The sequence below is a fragment of the Giraffa tippelskirchi genome, chromosome 11 (genome assembly GCF_054371585.1).
Source record: "Giraffa tippelskirchi isolate mGirTip1 chromosome 11, T2T-mGirTip1v1.2.pri, whole genome shotgun sequence".
In the NCBI taxonomy this organism is placed as follows: domain Eukaryota; kingdom Metazoa; phylum Chordata; class Mammalia; order Artiodactyla; family Giraffidae; genus Giraffa; species Giraffa tippelskirchi.
Window position 1 is genome coordinate 55,530,282 of NC_137285.1, and position 22,347 is coordinate 55,552,628.

At 43.7% G+C, this 22,347-nt stretch overlaps 1 protein-coding gene across 10 annotated transcripts in view; it reads right to left on the reverse strand.

Annotated features, from left to right (window-relative positions):
• ZNF827 (zinc finger protein 827) overlaps window positions 1-22,347 on the reverse strand; it is a 192,247-nt gene that overhangs the window by 123,257 nt on the left and 46,643 nt on the right. For all 10 annotated transcript variants that reach the window (XM_081544236.1, XM_081544243.1, XM_081544237.1 and 7 more), the window contains exons 3-4: window positions 20,424-20,596; window positions 14,135-14,615 (exon numbers count right to left, since the gene is read on the reverse strand). In XM_081544236.1, coding sequence (XP_081400362.1) covers window positions 14,135-14,615; window positions 20,424-20,596 — 654 coding nt within the window. The remainder of the gene's footprint in view (window positions 1-14,134; window positions 14,616-20,423; window positions 20,597-22,347) is intronic.

The window sequence follows — 22,347 nt, forward strand, 5'->3', positions numbered from 1 at the left end:
GGGCTTCTCCAGGCAAGTATACTGGAGTGGGTTGCCATGCCCTCCTCCAGGGGATCTTCCTGCCCCAAGGAGGGAACCTGCATCTCCTGCATTTCCTGCACTGCAGGTGGGTTCTTTACCCCCTGAGCCATCTGGGAAGCCCAGGGAGTATGTTAAACCTTTCAAAAATGAGCTAGGATGGAGAGCTGAGGCTCACTGCATCCTGCCCGCTTCCCATCATCACAGGCAACGACCTTTTAAAAAATGCTGATGTACCTCGAGTGTGTAGAACAGGGCCTGGAACAACACATAGTAGGTACTCAACATATATTTGTTGAATGAATAAAATATGTTGGTCACAAATCAGTGATATCTGTTGGCACTCCATTATAACTCATAGTAAACAAGAACTATGAATCCCAAAATATTTTACCAAAGGCAATCAGAAGTGGTTTCCCAAGGTATCATTAGATCTGGGATAAAACTTCCCAGATAAAGCTAAAAGCTCTGCTACTACACTGTAACTCTTACTGAGGTGTTTCTGAAGGATCACTTAGACTTTGGTATTACTAAAGGAGGAACCCAGAAGAATTTCCAGGAAAGTGCTGAAAATCTACCCCACTGAGGACAATGCCATTGGAAACTGAACCCAAGAAAACAAAGCCGTGTCTAGAGCAATCTTCAAGTCTGTATTCTGGACCTCTGCAGAAGGGAACTCCTAAGAGAATTCTGTTTGTTTAGTACATTTCTCCCCTTTCAACTACTTCTGGAGGGGTTTTTACCAGCCATCTCCTAAAGTTTCTCTCACCTAAGCCTTTCTTCCAGAATCCTTCATTAAAACCTTTTCCAAGAGTATCCTAATTTAGTGGACACAGAGTAATTAAATGGATGCTGTCTATTAAGTCTGTAACTTCAGTTCTTTGGGAAGAAACAATACAAAGTGAGTGGTTATGTATTTTTAAAAATGCTTTAGATCTGCATATTTTATTTTTGAAACTTTAAAAAATTCTAAGGTGAGGCTAGGAAAGAGAAAAGAAACTGCTGGAGCCCTAGAAGGAAATCCCAACTATTAGAGAGGACAACCATTGAGCTAATGTTCTCTGAAGGTACAAGGTAGCTTATGAGAGCATTAGTCAGAACACATGCTATATAAGATTTAAGGGGAAAAAAAGATATTTGGCATTATTAGTACAACCCAAATTTAACAGAATTGCAATGACACTTAAAAAAAAATACACAAGCTGTATGTTGCTGTTTTTGTTGCTATTTTGTAAATTTGCAAGATACTTCATACCTGGTTTTCATTCTGCCAATGTCAACAATAGCATAAAATGAGCAATGTGCTAGGGAGATGTAAATGTAGCTAATGACTTATCAGAAAAATATGTGGGAAACCCTCATTCATCCAAGTTTAAATTTCCCAAACATTTGGGTCTAAATAGATGATATAAAATAGCAATATGAAGGCTACACTGCTTTCTTTCAGTTACCAGAAATATTTGCACTGAGAATAGTATATAAAGCCCTATATTTTAAAATTAATATGACAATAATTGCCATCATTTTTTACTGTTATACTTAAAAAAAACCTATTATCTTTTACAGAAAAAGGTGCAACTAAAGATGTTTTCTTTCTCTTTGGGGAAATTGCTAGAGAAAAGCAGTAGTTTATGACTCACTGCCTAGTCTTTGCTTCATTCTTACCACTAAGAAGATCTGTGCACATATGGAACTCAATTCATAAAGAACTTTCACAGCAACTGCCTTGACTTCTGTTTATGTATCTTAAAGCTTCCAGACACTCTACTTAATGCAGCAAGGAAGCCCAACTAACCAAGAGACCCCCTTCTCTTACTGTTCAAGCATTTTGTGACCTGAGGAAATTATGACTAAAAATTATGCATATCTGTTAAGTTAATGCACTCAACAGAGCTGGGTTGCCATTGAAAGGAAATAAGTCAGTTTTTTCTAAATCAGGATTTAGAAAGGATTCAAGATAAATGCTAATATGGGAAAGGAATGGGGAAACCACTGGGATAAAATGATTCCAAGCTTCTAATTCTAACAGGCCAGCATTAATGAGCTGTAAAAGGAACCGTTGTTCTAGCAAGGTGTCATCAGTTCATCAATACACATGGAAATTCTGTCTAAGCCCCTCCCATCTCTGACCCCAGGACAATGCTATATAACTTCCTTAAAGACCATTATTTGGAGACTTCCCTGGTGGTCCAGTGGCTAAGACTCGATGCTCCCAATGCAGGGGGCCTGGGTTCGATCCCTGGTTAGGGAACTAAATCCCACACGCCACAACTAAGAGATCATATGTCACAACTAAAGATCCCTTGTGCCACGACTAAGACCCAGCACAGCCAAATAAATAAAGTATTTTTTTTATAAAGACCACTATTTGTTTCAATGACGCACACAAGCAGCATTTGAATTGTTATACAGGAATCGATCCTTCCATCAACCACAGGAGACAAGTATTATTACCATCTTCATCTTAGAGGTGACGGAACCAAGGCCCCAAGAGGTTAACGGACTGACTCCTTCAAATCAGACACTAGACTTCAGGGTTTCTTGCTGAAAACGCACCCAAGCTCTCTCCTCTCTCTCCAACACAGTCCAAGTGCCTTTAAGGATCCTGAGCCAAGCAGTTGCACTGTGGGCATTGGACAGAAGTGATCTGGCGTGAACTAAGCCTCGTTAGTGAGAAATGAGGAAAGGGTGGGATGTAACCTGAAGGAGAGGGACATTTTCTGGTAGGGGAGGATTTTCTAAAGCTCTAAGAGGGTGGAAGAAGAGTCTGCACCATGACTGCTCCTGTTTTGCTTTGTCCATTCCCTATGGTGAAGGAAGACGACACTTTCCTTGAATTTAATAAGACAGAGCTCTCTTTCAGCTCAGAGTCTGGCAATTTTGTGACTACTGAACTGCTCCGTGAAAAAGTTAGGCCATTGAGAATTTTCTTTACTACCTCCCCCTAAAGCAGAGCCAAAGACTCTTGGACAGGAGGGGACCGCAGATCGGTGGTTTTCAGAAAGAATCCTGAGGAACCCTAGGTCAAGCTTCAGGGGTTCCAATAAATATCGGTTTCAAAGTGAAGCTTTTAAAATTATTTAATTTAATTTAAAAGTTCATTTTAAAATGTGGATCCTTAGCTCTGTTATATATAAAATGTCTTCTCACTGGAGACCACTGACAGGTTAACTTATGTTAACAAGTTAATTCAGTCTGGTGTATCATTTGCTCCTCCTGCCTCATAGGAGTGGCAGCATTTTGGTTATATGTGGCTTCCCCAACGGCTCAGTGGTAAAGAATCCACCTGCAGTGGAGGAGACACAGGAAATGCAGGTTTGAGCCCCGGGTCAGGAAGATCCCCTGGAGGAGGGCATGGCAACCCACTCCAGTTTTCCTTGCCTGGGAAATCCCATGGACAGAGGAGCCTGGCAGAGGACAGTCCATGGGATCACAAAAGAGTCAGATACGAATAAAGCGACTGAGCACACGCACTAATCTTTCCAAAAATTCAGGCCTCTGCATGTAAAATGTACAATTATGGCATCAGTGGGGCCTTTATGCATGCCTTAAATCATGCTTTCTCAACCTCAGCAACACTGACATTCTGGGCTGGATAATTTGCTTTGGGGGCTATCTTATGAACAGTAGGAGGTCCAGGAGCATCCCTAGCCTCTACCCATTATATCCCAACAGCATTTTCCAGTCGTGAAAACCATTTCTCCAGGCATTGCAACTACCCCCTGAGCACACCTCTGGTGGAGGACCACTGCCTTAACCTAGATGTAAAAAAAGTTTCAAGTGTGTCTGCTGTGATGAAGATTCTGATCATGGCTGACAGACAGAAACACGTAGACAGATATAGATATACTTGGTGCTGTCATTTATAGAGCACTTAATATGGGCCAGGGAATATTTTCTTGGATTAATTTATCTGATCCTCTCAACAACCCCTTGAAGGAGTACTGCCATTGTCCCCACTGCGTAGATGAAAAATGAGACTAGAGAGACTAAATAAACTTTCAAATATCAGTTCACAGAGTAAGGCATGCCCATGTGTGCCCAACTGTGTTTGACTCTTTGCGACCCCATGGACTGTAGCCCGCCAGGCTCCTCTGTCCACGGGATTTCCCAGGCAAGAATACTGGAGTGGGTAACCATTTCCTTCTTCAGGGAATCTTCCCAACCCAGGGATCAAACCCACATCCCTTGAGTCTCCAGCACTGGCAGGCAAATTCTTTACCACTAGCACCATCGGTGAAGCAACTGAGTAATAACCAAGTAGTTAATGAAGAATTATGGATGGCTTTAGTGCGTATTGAAAGTTTAGGATGTTTCGTTTCTGCCCTTTATTATGATAAGGAATAAGGGCAGTTGCTAAATGTGTCAACCTAGAAGTAAAAACTTTTTATTATCGTCCTCTCCTTTCAAGCAGCTGAACAAATTTAATTAAAGGGATCATGAGATTACAAGGTAAATTGTTAAAAATATTATCTCATTTGTCACAATGCCCTTGTGTAAATGATATTTCTTGAAGCTGCAATCAGCAAAATAAATTTATAGAAACATACTAGATGCTAATACTGCTCATAACACTCATCATAACACTAATTTCATGTTCGGGGCTTATCACTTAGCAACTTTTTTCTAATTGCTGGACTTTTAGAAGAAATAAATATGATAAATGAGAATGTAAAAGATAAAATTAAATTTTAAAATACATAAATTACGTATTTTTTGTGCTTTATACATTGAGTCTGTACTTTAAGATTTTGCTTGATAAAAATGGATTTAATTGCTTAAAAACAAACACACAAAATGAAAACCATCACTGTTTTTCAATCCACTATTTTACAATAAGAAAATACAGTCTCAGAATGATACGACCTTTTTAAAGTCATACAGCTCATTTATGATAGAATCAGAATCAGAGCTCAACTCTCCAGATTACAAATCAGGGCTGTTGGAGCGACCCAACTTCCCTTGTAAGCATATGTAAGGATGTATGATCTGTTTGGGTACCTGGGATTTTTTTTTTTTTTTGACTACTTGATGTACTTGCGGTGAGAAGAAAATAAATTGCCTCCTGAAGTCATAAGGAAAGCCAAGATTTCATTAAATAATAGCTAGTAACAGCGAAGCATATTATATTCAAATAGAAGGTTTAAAACATTAGCTAAATATTTTCAGATCTTGTTCTCTCATAAGGTAAACCACTTAATTGGTCTTAAGTCATTTTATCTTGAGTGTTTAGGAAAGTCTTAACCATCTTATATTTCTCATTATATTTCACTACATTTTTTACCCCATCTGAGCTAATCCTAAGTCACACTTCAGGATCTGTGTCCCCAGACCAGGACCACGCAAGTCCCCTGTGAAGCTACTGTGATTATAGACATAGTAACAAAGGGAAAACAAAAGTGCCTCTGGAGCAAGGTCAAGGATAATAACAATAAGCAACGCCGCAGACCTTTAAAATAAATAAATAAGGCTTTTCTCTGTGAACCAAACTATTCCAAGCCACACACCATGAGCAAGCACGGCTACCTGCAGTCATCACCTAACAAAGAGGATATCTCCCTTGTCAAAAGCGGGAAGAGCCAGTCCTGAAAAACCAACCAAGCCTCAAGCCAGGAGTAAATGGGAAAGAAAACTGCATTGTAAATTCACGCTATTAACATATCCAAAAAATAAACTGTACAAACAGCGGTGAAGTGACTTGTATGTAGGAACAGCTTGAGGTGACTTGAGACCAGAAAAAAGAAAAACTAATGATTGGATAACAGATTTCCAACACATTCCAGGGAAGTCGGTGCCCATCTGCCCCAAATGACATCTCCTCTTGATGGTCCCACCTGTCATTTTAAATGACTATACTGACTATTCTGGTTCATACATTGATATTGTAATGTTTTTTTTTGTCTTCACGGAACACCCACCCAGAGAGTCTGAAGAACTCCACCAAATGATGACTGTGATTCCTCTCCCTGAAAACCCACCCCTTTTGTCATGTGACTCCACAGCTCCTGCCATTAAGAGGTGGAGATTGTCCTGCCCTTTGAATCTGGGCTGCAGTTGTGGTTGGCTTTGGTCATTGAAAGATGCCTGGCCGGTTCTGAGTCCAGCCCCCTGAGGCCGAAAGCACTGCTGCTCTCTCCTTTGGAACCCAGTCCAGCTGCCACATGGGTAAGCTCGGGCAAACCCACTGAAGGATGGAAGGCCCTGGGAGACAGAGAGAGGCCATCCTTGCCAGAACCATCTTAGACCAGCCATGCCCTGGCAACCTGGCAAGGTCCTGCAGACCGATGAGTCAGCCCAAGAGAGACTGGAAGAAGCACCCTGGTCAAAGACACCTAAACTCGTGAGCTAAGTAAATGGCTATTGTGTTGAGCTGCTAAATTGCAGACAGGTTGTTACGTAACGGTATGCAAGACTCTGGTTCCTAGACTTGGCCCTACCAGCTGAGTTCCTGGTCAACACCAAGGTGCTCACACTATTGGAGGCTCCCTTTTGGTTTCTTTCCATGGATCATCTTTTCCTTCCAGCCTCTTGACAGCAATATAGAGTTGGTTGTGAATTTGCAAATCCTTCTCTTTTTAAGTGAAGTAATATCACACCCTCTGAAAACCTGACTTCCAGAATAGACATGACTGATGAAATATCTTTCTTATCATCTACCGCAGAGTGCACTGTGGATGATACTGTACAAAGATAAAGACATTAAAAAGGAAATACTATCTCTTCCTGAACACTGCCCCACCCCCAAGCCCAGCAATCTGAAACAGAGTTGAAGAGGTAAGACTAAGACACAATCAATAATACAAGTATCAGCCTGGGTCTTAAGAGTCAGCGGAGGCGACTGAGCACAATGAGCAGAATTGGGGTGGGGACAGTAGGCGCAGGTATCACAGCAAGGAGGCTCGATAGTGCTGGAAATTCTCTACAAAGATATAGAACCACTGGAGGTCAGAGGTGCATTAAACTGGTTTGTTTTTTTTTTTGCGAGGATCTTTGTTCCTCAACCAGGGATCAAACCTGTGCCCCCTGCAGTGGAAACACAGATTCCTAACTGCTGGACCACCAGGGAATTTCCTAGTCATTTTAGTTTTAATAACATGATTAATTCTTTTTAGAACCTGCCCCCTCCTTTTTCTCTAACGGGAGAAGGATACATGGAACTCCATGGTTCAAATGACCAGACTCCTGGAACATGAGCAAAGGCAGGTAAATGGAAATAACGGGGTGTGTCTATGAGCTGGTGAAGACTCAGCATTTTTCTTAAGAGTAGAGGGGATAACAGTTACTCAGTAGAAAGGATCCAGGCAGGGGCACAACCTGATGCCAGAGGTATTGGAAGGGTCCATGAACGCCTTGGCGGCCTGGAAGGGGGAGGCTCCTGGGGTGGTGAGAGGCGTCAGGGAGGGAGCTGGAGGGGCAAGCTGGTTACGTGTGAGGGTGACAGCCCCCGGAGAGGCTGCCCTCCAAGGGATGGACTGTGTGTGTATTTTGAAGACACAAAAAATTTAACCAGATTAGTGACTGAATTAGCATGCATTAAAAAGGATGCCATGGTTTGAAGCCAAGGAAAATAAACAGTAAAGCAGACGGAGGTCAAAAGACACTTCGCTCAACTGAGAGAAAAAAAAAAATTAGGTAACAGCTCATTAAGTGGTCAGGAGCCAAGCTTCGCCGTTAGGCAGTTTGCTCTATCCCTCGTCCCTGAAACTTTCTAAGCCTCAGCTTCCTCGTCTGTAAAACAGGTTTAACATTAATTGGGCTATTGAGAGGGTTAACTGAGAAATTACATTGAGTTGTTGGCACAGCGCCTGGCTCACTGTAAACCCATCTGATCAGTAATAAGACTCAGGATGATAATAGTAGAAGCAGCAACAAGAGTAACAACAGTAGTGAGTAGGAGAAAATGTGACTTCTGAGGGAAGGCAGAAAATGACCGGATTCAGTTTTGCAGAAATACAGACTTTGATCAACTTTCCCAAGTCTATCAAGATAAAAAGTTACTCTGTGGACAATTCTAGAAGGAGGTAAACCTTATCCAGCACAGTGAGGAAAGAAACGTCTGGATTCCAGTGGCAGTGCCTCCATACTACTGACTTGCCGCCTTGATTTCCTTAACTACATGCTTGTTACAAGATAACTGTATTTGAAGATACACTGTAACTGGCCTTACCATCACTGTTCTATTTGCACTAAACAAGGCGTGAGAAGCCTAAAAGCATTAGTACAATTTCTAACGTATGAGATTCAGAGAATGGCTCCCTTGCTGGGGACTCAGACTCTACTGCAACAACCAGGACAGAGGACAGAGCCAACTTCCCGTTTCACCACTTCTTACTCAGTGATTTGGCTGAAGGGATGCTGGAGCCTCACTGCCTGGATTAGAACCCCAGTCCCAACTCTTATTAGCTGTGTAAACATGACCAAGTGTCTTAATCCCGGTTTCTCAGTTTGCATCTGTACAATGGGAATACGAACAGTGTCTTCCTCTAGGGTTGTTAGAAGTTCAAGTGGGTTCAATGGCCTGGAGCAGGCACGATGCTAACTAGTATCACTGACTCAATGGATGTGAGTTTGAGCAAACTCCAGAGGACAATGGAGGACGGAGGAGCCTGGCGTGCTGCAGTTCACAGGGTGGCAAAGAGTCAGATGTGACTTAGCAACTGAACAACAACAATAACAAGGCACTAAGCAACTGATTGTTCAGGAAAAACCATAAACAATTAGTCAATGTCACAAATTCTCCGTCCCCGTAAGCCTGAGAACGTGAGTGCGTAACTCCAGGCCCCATTTTCTTACAACAACCACCTGCTCCCTTTTGTGACTCAGATCAGCCCTTGTCTCGTGGAGTTGCAAGTCACTGAAAAACAGCAAAGAGCCACATACTCTCTCTCACACGGATCCCCCACCAGTTTGGTAAAATCCAGGATTTCAACAAGGCATCTGGACTGCCTGCACATAGGAGGGAGGCCCCTTAAAGTGGCTTCTGACATGAGGAATTTTAGTCACATGATCAGTTGAGTGCTCATCATGAGAAAAGCCAGGCAGGGTTAAGAAAGGCCACACTGAAGATGCAAAGGAAGGCTGCCCAAAATAAACCTTTGTGGAAGGCATACTTAGGCACAGGGAGAGCTTCAGCTAATGGCCCTGAAACCTGAGGACATGAATGGCAGAAAACTGACTTTTCTTTGGGAGAAAGATGCTAAGATGTTTGACAGCCAATCAGAGTCAGCAGGTAATAAGGATGCCTCGTCTACCAGGTATCTCCTGGCTCCCACCTTCTTCGGCAGCACAAACAAAGGTATCACTGGATAAGGAGCTGCCCTTTACAGACAAACTGTATTGTTAACTACAGATGCATAAAATTCTAGGAAATAGATGGGGGTGGCAGAGCAAAGGCCCATGGGAACCCACAAGATACAACACAAACATTCACCAAATCCCCATTGTTGATTCAAGAAAACCTTTGCCATTTTACTGCTGAGCTCCTAACACATTTGAAACAATTCAGCTTGGACTCACTTGCGAGTCATTGCTTTCTGAAATCCACCTCTCATGGTTAAGATGTTTTCAGCCTCAATTTTATGAAATTAATAGAATGCGGGAGACAGAACATTTTTTTGGCCAGTTTCCAAACTAAAAATAGTTGAAATGACTTGTATCTTTTTATTTTCAAAAAACCCAGTACAAGAAGATTAAAAAGATATTCCCGGCCAACAACTGAGGTGCCAAGTTTCTGTCAACTGCTTGGTTCTAATTTGGAGAGTTAGATTTACATGTGATATCTTGAAAAGTGTGGTTTTTCAGAAAGAAGTGATGTAAGGCCACAGCAGGCGACTTTTAATCAGGCGTCTAATGATGATACTCCCAGTTCCTAGATGTTACAGACGAGTCCCAAGATTTCCTAATTCTAACTGCAGAACATTCAGATGCTTGTTTTAATTCTCCTGTCATGTGGCCCCACGAGGGGAAGCATGGGGCTCATTGACCATGACTCAGCCAGGCCTCCAGTTCAGGTCAACCTTGACCTACAGCGAATGCCTCAGACCCAACCCACAGCACCAGGCCCTTTTCATGGTCTGAGATAGAGAGTGAGGGAAGAGAGCTGTACTGAAAAAAACTAGAACTGTCCTGGAAACAAACAAACAAACCAGGTATCAAGTGCAGCTTCCACATCAGTGGTCCTTAGGCCTTGCTGCATTTTTAGAATCATCTGAGGATTTTAAAGAGAACACCAATGTCTAGGTCCTATCCAAGACCAGCTAAATCATAATTTCTGGCAGTGGGGCTGGACCCTGGCATGTAAAAAACAAAAGTTTCCCAGGTAAGCCTAATGTCACTCAAGGTGAGCACTGCTGCTAGATTAAGGAGAAATGGCATAGAAACCACAGGAATTTAACCTCCTCTCCCTTGCAAAGCCCCAGTCATGTGGCTACTGAATCCCTCACCCTGACATAAGATGGTCTGCCTCTGTCTGCTCGATTCCAAGAAAGATCTGGGCAAACATGCAGGCTACAGCCCTCAAAGGCTTGTCTCCTAGGCTGAAACTCAGAGCAGAGTTTTCAAAATTATCTTTGCCGTCATCCCAGAAAGCCACCAGCAAGGGCTGCCCCATCTTCTCCTCTGAGGCAATTACACTGCTGAGCCTGGGAAGTCTTGGTCCTAGGAAACATTAATCGTGAAGGACTAAGGAATGTTAAGTGTGGGCTCAGGCAGGAGAAGACTGGATGGTTTGGGGAAGGGGTTTGATTTCACAATCACAGATGCTGGGAAACCTCAAAATGGGGATTGGGATGGGTGGCCTTCGAGTCCCCTTAAAACAGCATTCCACCAGCGATTTTTAATACTACTGTGTGTGTTCAGTTGCACAGTGAGTCTGTGGTTCCATGGACTGTAGGCCGCCAGGCTCCTTTGTCCATGGAATTCTCTAGGCAAGAAGACTGTAGTGGGTTGTCACTTCCTACTCCAAGGGGATCTTCCCGACCCAGGGATCAAACCCACTCCTTGCATCTCCTGCATTGGCAGGAGATTCTTTACCACTAGCGACATCTCAGAAGCCCTTTAATCCTCCTGGGTTCCCTTAAAGTCATTTGTGTGTTGAATGTGTGTTGAAGGAGCAAGAAAGACTCCCCTTAATCACCAAGCAAGAAAGAATCAAGTGTTTTCCATCTCGCTTTTGAAAACAAGAAGATACGGACACGCTTGAATTTGTCACTGTGCTCCAGTTCTGCAGTGACGTGGCTGGCAGAGGCTCCCAGCCCCGGTGTCCACAAACAGCTGCACCCTGGGATCCCAGCAGGTGCACGCACAGAGCCTGGCTCAAAAATTCAAGACGAGAACAATGGCACCGTTATGAGGCTGGGGGACAAGGCCCATTGCTAACCCGACATCTGATAAGGGAAAGAGTTAGAAGCTCAGCCACAGCTCCCTGGGGTCTGGCCCTTTGGTCCTGGGATCACAGCCACGGACACAGCCAGGTGCAGTAACCTGGAGAGAGCCGCTATCAATTATAGGGCCTGATCAGCCAGAGAGCAAGTGGAAGAAAAAAATAATAATCTCCCCCTCTCCCCCAAAAACATATTCCTTTCCTTTTCACATATCTTCTCCTCCCGTGGGCTGTGCTGCCACTGTCACCAAGTTTACATTTACATCCAAATATGCACACACACACAAAAAAAATTACTGATGCATCTCACTCCCCGGTGACTTTGTAACAGGTTGCTAGGAAACAGTGCACACAAGTCAGGTTTCAGGACCTCTAGTAAGCCACCATAAAATAGCTGCACGGGCCTTTTGCATAAACAGCGTGCATTTGTTATCTGTTTTCTTATGCCAGTTGATCAGTTGGTAAATACTGCGACTGCCAAACCCGTAAACAAGTCTCCGTTAATAGCCGACTGAGAAAACAGATCACAGGAGAAGGCTTGGACACATGGTTTTTCACCCCTACCTCCCGACTGGCTTCTGCTCTTGTGTTTCTCCTGTTTGCAAGCCTGGCTTTCCGCAGTCACAGGTCTTATCTTACACTCCCTGAGATTGGGTCTGTAGCTAATCACAGACTGATGTGGGGCACTCCTAGCTAAGCCCACCAGAAGTCGTATATTATCAAGCCTTCCTCCACCCTCTCTCACCTTCCTCAGGATTTAAAAACTTTCTGGAGTCCTGGAGTAAAGAAGGCACCTTCTTCCTAAGAGCTACTCACCCCTCCGGTCTCCCGCCTTGTCGGCTAAGTAAGGAAATGTCCCATTTAGCCATCCTAAGTGAATACGCCCACCATTGCATTCCTTCCCTCGAGGAAGCACTAGAAGAGCCCGGAAAAGGAGTCCCTTTTGCTCTGACATTGGTGGGACATACTATCAAGAAAGAACCAGTGCTCTCCCAGAAGTGAAAATTGAAGGGTCTGCAGCAAAACGAAACCCAGAAGCCTACATTTTCCCCACATCCCCAAAGATATTTATATGTAAAATGCAGAGTCTTAAGAGCTCATGTTCCCTAGGCTGGGATGGGAGAGGACAGGCCAGGGACAGATCATTGTTCATTGCCATGGTCAAGGCACCTGACTTCCTGCCACTTGACCATTTACGGTGTAGGATGTGCTCACCGGTCACGCAGGGTGGGGTGCCTCCCTGTAACATTCCATCTCAGTTCTTTCTGCGACGCCTCACTTCCATCCCCTGCCTTTCCTTATTTCTTCCAACCAGCACTGAGCACTCCTGAGGGGCACAGACCTGGGGTGATGGGAACATTCCAGAAGACCTGACCGCAGGGTCACTGAGCAAAGGGACTTCAGAGTGAAGCAGAACCTCTAATTCACCTGGCGATGACATTTAGTGAAATTTGACTCGCAGTCCATTTAAAGGAAGGTGGTGACCAATTATTCTCCACTTAAAAGGGTATTGTCAATCTCCAAAGAGCTGAAATGGCATTTGGAAATCATCGTGGGGCCTGCCGTCTTTACTGAGAGACAGAACCAATTCTCAGCCGACCTTTCCCCACCCTCTACATCTCTTTTAAAATTTAAAATCAGACTTTAAAAAATATAATGAGTAGCAGCACAGGCCCACATGTTTTCTCATTACAAAAAAGTCAGGACACATGGTGCTCCTTTGGCATCATGACACTCCCTATTCAATTCCACAACTAAATCAAAGAAATGGGGGGGAGAAAAACAAACTAAACGAACCATCATGTATAATTTGATGGTGAAAGTGGTATCAATTAGTAATACATTTTTATGACATACTACAACTTCTTTCTAAAAAGCACTGAGGCAGCTGCAAAAGAATATTAACAATTTTCTTAAATTCCACTTTACATGAGGTTCCTAGTGTAGTTATGTTCATAGAGACAGAAAGTAGAATAGTGATTACCAGGGCAGAGGGGAGGGAAGAATTCTTGGTTAATGGGTACAAGGCTTCAGTTTGGGAGGATGAAAAAAGTTCTGAAGACAGATGGTAGTGATGGTTACACAACAATGTAAAGGTACTTAATGCTAAAGAACTGTACACTTGAAAATGGTTAAAATGGCAAATTTCTTTTTTTTTTTTGCCACAATGAAAAACTTTCCATTAGAAAAAACAAAACCTAAAGATAATTTTATCATTTGCTCAAATTTTAAAACTCTAAAATTTTTCTAATAGTATTCTGTGTGTATGTCCTTTAGAATCTTTTACATCAAGGCAATCAAGAACTTGAGTATACGCAAAGCAAGATGTCCCATACAAGCCCTTTTAAAGAACCCAGTGGAGAGACAAGTTAAATAAGGTTTAAGATCAATGGAGAGACAAGTTAAATAGGGCTCAAGGTCACACAAAGAACTAACTGTCACCAACCTGGCTCCCCTGTGACCTGTCCCCCACAGCAGGAACCCATAACAGGGGAAAACCAGAAAGAAATCAACAATCTCTATTGTTTCTAGACCCAAACCATAGCCATGCCTACTTCCACAGGACTGTAAAAAAAAAAAAAAGTCTCAAGGAGAAAATGTGTGAGAGTGCAGACAATTGTCATTTAAAGGGACCTTGAAATCACTTAGTCCTACCAGCTCATTTTATAGCTACGAATACTGGTAGACAGAGAGAAAACAGAGAGAGAGAGAGAGGGGACAACCCTCTTCAAGTACCTGACAGCTTCATGAGAAAATCAGACGCCATCTTAACAGAGATGTCCTGGCTGAACAACGCGGACGCACTGTTGGCCGCGAACTCGGAGGGCTCTCTCAGCTTTGTGTGGTTGGCTGGCCTGTCGGTAGCATTCAGAGGAAAGGAGGTTGGCAGGCCGTTATCTTCCTTGGGCTCCTCCTTCACCAGCAAAGGTGAGACGCCAGCCCCACCCTGGCTAGTCCTCTCTGGAGTGCTGGACTTCATCATGGTCCCCACTAGCTCTGTCCCTCCTCCTTCCCTTTGCTGCCCCAGGCAGGCACTGTCACTGAGGTGGGGAGATCCCTTGACATCGGGGTCTGGGATCTCCTCCTTCACCTTGGCTTCTGTCCTCAGGAAGTGCTGATGGCAACGCATGTGGAGTTTCAGGCTGAAGTGGCGGGAGGAAGTGAAAGGGCAGAGCTGGCACTGAAAGGTCTCTCCCCGGTCCTGGTGCTGATGAACCTGACGGAGAAGCAAGAAGAGTGAGCTGGCCACTGTGTGCTGACAGAGAACGCCCTGCTGTACCTCCACCCTTGGCATTTTTGCATTGCTTAGTTGCTCGGTCACATCTGACTCTTCGCGACCCTGTGGACTGTAGCCTGCCAGGCCCCTCTGTCCGTGGGATCTCCAGAAAAGAATAATGGAATGGCCTGCCATTCCCTTCCTGGCCCAGGGAATCATATCACCAGAGAAGCACTTCATTGTGTGCTTCAGGTCAGGAGGGTCATCCCTAAACACAGAGCAGGTCCGTACAGGTTAAGAGTCCATTAGGAGATCCACACTCAACACGGGGATGCTGTCTGTCCATGGAGGCCGTCTAGGGTAGAATCCTCTTTATGTTCTAGTCATCCCATCTCCGTTGATGTCTTCAAAGAAAACATTACAAACCCAGCACAATTCGAACTTACATAATTACTAGTTGAGGGGTCAAAAGAGGTACCCTGTCAAGTAATTCCTCTCACAATATAATATGCTGCATGGACCCAATTATTACCACCCGGAGAAGTAGTTATGCTTCGCAAACATAATTTCCACTTTCAAAAATGCTTCTCTAGGTAATTAAGAATGTGGAAAATAATGTCTCCAGGGCATTCCCTTTTCATAGAGAAATTGAGACCCTGGAGCATGTGGCCGGAGCACAAGGACATATAACGAAAGCAGATGGGGAGGGGCTTCCCTGGTGGTCAAGTGGTTAAGAACCTGTGCTCCCATTGTAGGGGGATGGGTTCGATTTCTGGTCGGGGAACTAAGATCCCGCATGCTGTGTAATGCGGACAAAATAAATAAATAAATAAATAAAAACAACTCTCTAAGCTTCTAAGACACCCTTCCTTTCTGTATTCCTCCAGCCATCTATAGGCAGCTTCTAAAAAAAAAAAAAAAAAAAAGAAGGAGCAGAGGAGGAGAAAAACCAGAGGCTAATGCCCACCAAACAGTCTCAGCAAGATGAAACCAGAGGTGCCAAATACGGTTCCTTCAGGCTCTAGATAGGCATGTCCACAATGAAAGAATGCAGACTTTTAAAACCAGTTCCAGCCTTGCCTGGACAATACCTGTGAAAATGGAGAAGAAACTTTTTTCTTTCCTTCCTGTCATGATCAAATTTAGGGCTTGAAAAAGTGAGGAAATCATTGCATTGGCCTGAGCCAGGCTTGGAGCTGGCAGGTGCTCGTAAGCTTGTAACTTCCCCATTCATCTCTGCCAATGTACTTGAGCACTGACCTGCTCCACCCTGCTATTTCAGGACTGGCCCTCCCTTGAGCAGAAACTGCCAATGGTGTAGATTTGGGCCAAAAGATTTGGGGAGCTGTGTGATTTTGGAAAAGTGAGGGAATGGAATTCAAACCTCGAGTCAAACCGACCTCTCCTCTTTGGCGATCTAGGCAGGATTTGAACCCAGGTCGAATGAAGGTTAAAGGTTAAAGGTTCCTTAATCCACTGGGCCACCTGGCCCCTCTGCGTGGGCTTCCTTTCTAAGAGAGCAAGTTTTACTACAGCTGTTTATGCATTCTGAGCGCAATCCAAAAGCATTATTCACCAGCCAAAACATACTTTTAAATAATGTTCAGTGACCAACAAAAGCAAAGAAATTAAAAGTTAATGGTGAGATCCTGTCGCTACAGCACCCCACTGTGGCTTTTTGAAAAAAACAACAGAAGAGATTCTGGGTCCCCCAAAGCATGAATTTTTCCAAAGAAATAACCAGATACACTTAAATTCAGTTGCAGCAAAGCCTTGCTCATTAAAAGGCTTTCCGTCTGCCAGGTGGGGAGAGGCTGGAGGGTGGCACGCACCCTTTGTCGCTGGCTGAGGACTGCCTCAGTTCTTTCACAACAAAGGGATTTCACTCTGGAGTGGATGGGTTCGCTTGCTTTCTCCCTCATACAGTCGGGAACATTCCCCACCTTCTCTTCTACCCAGTTCGCACGGGAGCTGGCACCTTGGGGGCCACAGGTCACAGCCCCAGGGGACCCTGACAGGTGCCACCCACGGCTCGCCCTGCAGCCAGGTGGTAAAGGTCAGTAGGCAGAAAGCTTCCGCCATCCCCGGGAGCAGGGTGGTAGGATAGATTCCATTTCAGAAATGTCCTGATATCTATTGCCCTGGCAGAGGACAGGCACTAATCCAAGAACGAAGCTCCGGAAGCAGCTTCTGGAAAAGAAAAAGGATGGAATCCAGGTTCTAAAATCCAACAGGGAGCCCTGAATTCAAAAGACTCCGTGTGCAAGCCCTGTCTGTGCACGGCTCCATTTCCACCCGATCCTGGCTTGGCTATATTTAGTTGTGGGAAAATGAGTGAGTGTGGAAAAGAAAAACAGTGGATATGGTGCTGACTGTCACACTTAGCACTATATTTGAGCTAGACCTGCCCAGAGGGGCGTGAGTTCGCATTTGGCCTCGGAAGGGAGGCTCGCCCCTGCTCTCCTGACAATAAAAGCTCTTTCTGGGATCATCTCTACCCTCTTTAGCCTGACATCGCCTTCAAAATCGCTTTTGGTCCACTACGGTCAAGAAACACTTGACTAAAGCATGTCATTCTTTCCAGGTCACGTACAGATGGGCTGCCTGCTGGTCACCCTACACAGAGAGCGCATGTCACCACCACAAGAAGTTTAAAGACTGTTGTATCACCGTGTCCATCTCCTGTGTAGCAGTCGGACAGTCTGGGGAACAACATCTCCTCCACTCACCCCACTTAGGGGACCAGGCAGGCTAGGAGGGGGCGAACCTAGCAGTCACTGCCTTACCTGGCACATCTGAGACTAGAAAAAGCCTGCAACCTGACCCCTGCCTGCTTCTTGCCATTTCTTCACCCATGTTCCTGTTCTCGGTCCTCCTTACCGTCTCTGTTCAATTTCAGCTTATGAATTCCGTATTGAATTCCTGTATGCTCACTCATCCAGGAAAGTTGTAAAAGACTTAATGGAAATCTAAGATAACCCTGAGGAAGCTGGAGGCATTTACAAGCTCCTTCCGAAGCAAGCCATAAAAACATTTGCATGATACATTAAAGAGAAAAGGCAGGCTTTCAGAAAATGTACAGTGCCTAGACCCCAGTAAGTACTATAGTTGAACAAATCCGTTAGAATCCCATTGTTCCTTAAGTAAATCTATATAATAAATACAGAAGCCTACAGATTAGCATGGTAATAATGGTTATTTCTGAGTGATGGGATTAAGGGCCAATTTCAGATTCTTTTCATCAGTTTTTCTAAATTCTCTTTGTGTCACAAACAGAGAAAAGCAATAAAATTTAGAGTCATTCTTTTATGCCGTGTCATTGATTTATTTCTAAATGTAAATGTTAATATATATTTAGATGGCTTTTGGATAGTAGTTACTATAGTAGCCACATTTATTGAGGGCTTCTCCATGCTGGGCATCATATTAAGTGCTTTATATCCATTATTTCATTTAACCCTTATAACAACTCCACGAGATACATCATACGATTACTATCTCCAAGAGTGGAAACAGAGGCTTGGAGAGGTTAAATGATTCACCCAAAGCTCCACAGCTACTGAAAGTCTAAGGGTTTTTTGTTTTTGTTTTTCTAACCACAGGGTTTGAGATATTAACCTTTAGGCCATACTGTCCCTGCTTCTGAGGCAGGACTCAGTCTAGGAAATCTGTTCCTACCGTAGCCTCTGGGGAACAGAGCAGAGACTATCTATTCCTAAGGAAACCACCATGATATTTCTCCGTAGACCATGTTTTCAAACTCTAGCAAAATTAAAGTCTATCTCATCAAAATGAAATCATGAATTCTTTGATGAAAGCAAAAAACACAAGCCCATAAGTGAGGTGGAGAACAGGAAAGACAGTGTACAAGTGAGGAAATTAAACTTGCATGAGCCCTTCTCACACGTCTTTCCTCAAAAGCTCAACAGGTTAGGACACCATGAGTTTCAATAAAGTAGTCACTCCACACAACTGCTTCATTGTACTGGTTATTGATTTGTTCTGAAAGCATTCCAGGACCCCACGACCCGCAGAGCCCTGGCTGTTCTCATCTGTAACGCTGTCGTGGCCGACCGTCTGTATCACCAAGGCACCCCACTCATCTCCCTGCAGTTTCAGGGTCACTAGTTCCTGCTATTGAAAACCCAGCCTTTTTTTTTTTCCATGGGTTTATAAATAGGTTGTTTTAAGTGACCCTGAGCTGAAACCAGGCTTATAAGGTGTCAGGCCAGATGCAAGTTTTCTGCTCACTGAAGCTTTAAATTTGCCAGGCCTGATTTCTAAACCCCAGTGTGAGGGCATAGTAACGGAAGCAAATTTTAGTTTTAGAGGCACTTCTTTGAAAGTCTCCTTCTGCTTAATGAAATCCACTTATGCCGGTGTAACATACAAAATTTTACTTTGGGAAGAGGTGACAGAGGATGAGGAGGGTTCAAGTAAAAAACCTGAGTCGGCCAGAACCTCTGATTGAATGGATTCTGATGAAGAAGGGCATGTTATACTCCCCAGAGACAAAGACAAAGGGTAGAAAACAAATTACATTATTTTTTTTTTAATTTTCCAAGTTATTTCCTAAAGTTAGTAGAGGTTCTGTCTGATCACATTCTTTTATATCTACAGTTCTAAACAGTGATTCCTGATCTATTCAGAATCTATACAAGAATTTGAGAAAAGCAACTATCTCATTATGTTACACTTTACATTACACTTCTTATGGCAGGATAGTAAACACTTAACAAATAATGTTAACAGCTAGACTACTGCAAATATCAGTAAAAATGATGGTTAATACTATTAAGGTGTTCAACAACAGTTACTGAAATCAAACAACTACCACTGAACATTTCTGTGTTGACTACTTCACCATTATTTCCTTAAATAGTACTGATATCCCTTCCAGATGGACATAACTGTTCCCATTTAACAGATCAGAAAATTGAGTCTAAACACACATTTGCTCACAGCCATTTAGCTAGTAAGTTGCGCAATAAGGTTTAAAGGCAGGCCTGTCAAAATCAAAAGCCCATGCTCTTTTGATCTCGTGTGTCTCAGATACGGGATCTCTTTGCATTTCAGACAAAATTAGCATTAATAGAGTCTGCTAAAAAGATTGCTAGCTGCCTAAGTTTTCCCCCAGCTCACTTAAGAGTGGCATGTAGTCTAGACAATTCCTTATATGCTCGTTAGAGGCATAAGCCTCCCAACTGTCCCTAATAGAACACTGAAAAAAATACCTTCCAAAGTGTGACCCCGGGAATTATGACAACTCAAACCCTGACAGCCTCAAGGGGACCCAATCTTGTCAGGAATGGCCCCCAAGCCTGCCACAGCGTGGAAGTTAAAGCCTTGATGACTTTCAACTTCCTCACACTTCCTGGACGATGTCTCTGGGTGTGCCTCTGAGTCTGAAGCTGGAGGGCAAAGCAACAGAGGAGGGCACTCCCTCCAGGAAGAGGGACAGGTCCAACAGCTCTTCCTGAACCTGTCTTTCCCTGCTTCTTACTCCTCCCCAAGTTTTCCTCCAAGTGCTCCCAAATGCGTCACCCTGAAAGGCCAGGTTAGGCTGCCGCTTCCCAACAGGAAGGGATGGTTCTACACGACCTATATTATCTGGCTGCTGAAGCTGCTCTCTGCCTTTAAGTTCTGGGCTGTCGAATGGACATGAGGATATTTATAACGAGATCCTTTCCAATGCGGATCGTTTTATCGGCATCACACTCTACCTCACTACACTGAGCTCACACCCTGGGTGGTGCGAGGGCCCTGGCTGTGCCTGCCTCACCTTCAGGCCCATCCGCGGGGGCTTACCTTCATGTGGGATTTGAGATTGTCCTTGCGAGCACACCGGAACGGACAGAGCGGACACTGATGACTTTTTAAACCTGTGTGAATCACCATGTGCCGCTTCCAGTAACTCTTCCTTTTTATAACCAGACCACATATGGGACACTGGAAAGGCTTTCCGCTTTCCTCTTCTGAGGCTTGGGAGAAGGAGAAAGACAGGAAAATTAAGGAAAACAAAAAGGCACATTGCATCCAGCACTAATTCACATGCACTGCTCTATAAAGAAAACTAACAAGGAACTGTGGGGTTGGAGAGGGTTTTTTGCTTGTCCTTTCATTTTTGTTGTTTTTTGTTTTGGGGTTTTTTTTTTTTTTTTTTGGTTTTGAGTTTTGGAGGACTTTTTTGGTTTTGCTTTTTTGTTTGTTGGTTGTTTTTCTTATTCCAAGACTTTATCTGTGAGGAAGCTTTATTCCTGCTTTTCTTCAGGTGGAAACCCATGTTCATCTCATGACTTCCGCCTGGGTTCCATTTTCTCAAAATCTGCTCATCCTGCCTTGGGAAAGTCCTGCTTTCAGAGGCCATCCCACCGCACTTCAGAAGGCATCCCACACCTCAGCCCAGAGAAGCCCGACCAGGGCCTTTCTTTCCTGAAGGAAAGTGCCAGACTCGAGTTCACATCTGAATTCCTGAACTTGGAAAATGGCAAGAAACAAAGACAAGTCAAAGGGACTGAGAATAACGCCACGCCGGAAACCAAAGAGCCATCGTAAACCTCACGCGCCAAACCCTAATGGAGACAAACTTCAGGCTGACTTGCGCTGTGCCGGCTTGGGCAGAAGCTGCTGCCAATTTGGCCATCGGGGGCCTAAGGTCAGAGGTTGTCACGCTCTTATTTTTGACTGGCCACTGAGGTGTGATGCCCTCCTCTGCGGAGCCTGGGGCCCACCGCCCACTCTGGGAAAAGCTACAATCAGGCGGCCACAAATGCTTCCATTTTTCAGGAAAGCCAACAAACCAAGTACTTCCTGCAAGGAAAGCAGAGATCACTCCTCCACCAGCCCCAAAGGGGAGGGTGTCTGCTGCGACACTATGTTGCTACACTTGTTGTCTACCAATTTATACTGCACAGACTCACAGAAGCCTCTGCTATTTGGGGATAGATGAAAAAAAACAGAATTAAGGACTCAGGCTTTCCCTTCATGGGGGATCAGAAACATTTCCAAACTGGTTAAATACGTTATAATACACTCATGAAATAAAATGTAAGAAGCCCATTTTAAAAAATAAATTAGATCAATAGATGCTGATACAGAAACATGTCTAAGATAGTAGTTAGTGGATAAAGCAAGAATTGAAACTATAAGTCTAGAAGGATTCTATTTTTATTCTCTAGAAAATAGGAATCAATTGCTATTCAGACCACTAGGTGAAAGGTTGATAGGGGACTTTATAAAGGATGTATCAAGCTGACAACACCTAGAAAACCATTACTCAATCTCAGCATCACTAAGAATGGATGCACATTGGGTGCCCTTTGATAATCCATGTATGAAATATTCTTACAAAATATTTAATCAAGCTTCTAGATAACTAGTGAGTTTCCTGGAAATACAGGTGGTTTTAATAAAAAAAAAAAGTTAAACACACCAAGAGGGATGGAATCAGCCAAATTCAGAATGTGGGACATTCTATAGAACAGATGACCCAGTTTCTTCAACAAGTAACTGGCATTTTAAAAAGGGAAGAGGTTATAGATGAAAAGACACTTAAGAGACAGATAAAGCAAATGCAAGGTGTGAAGCTTATTTCTGCTCCGGATTTGAACGAAACAATTATAACAAGACACTTTTGAGATAATTAAGAAAATATTGATTATAGCCCGGGTGTTCCATAATATCATATAACAATCATTGATCCTATTACATGTAATACCAGTTATTGTGACTA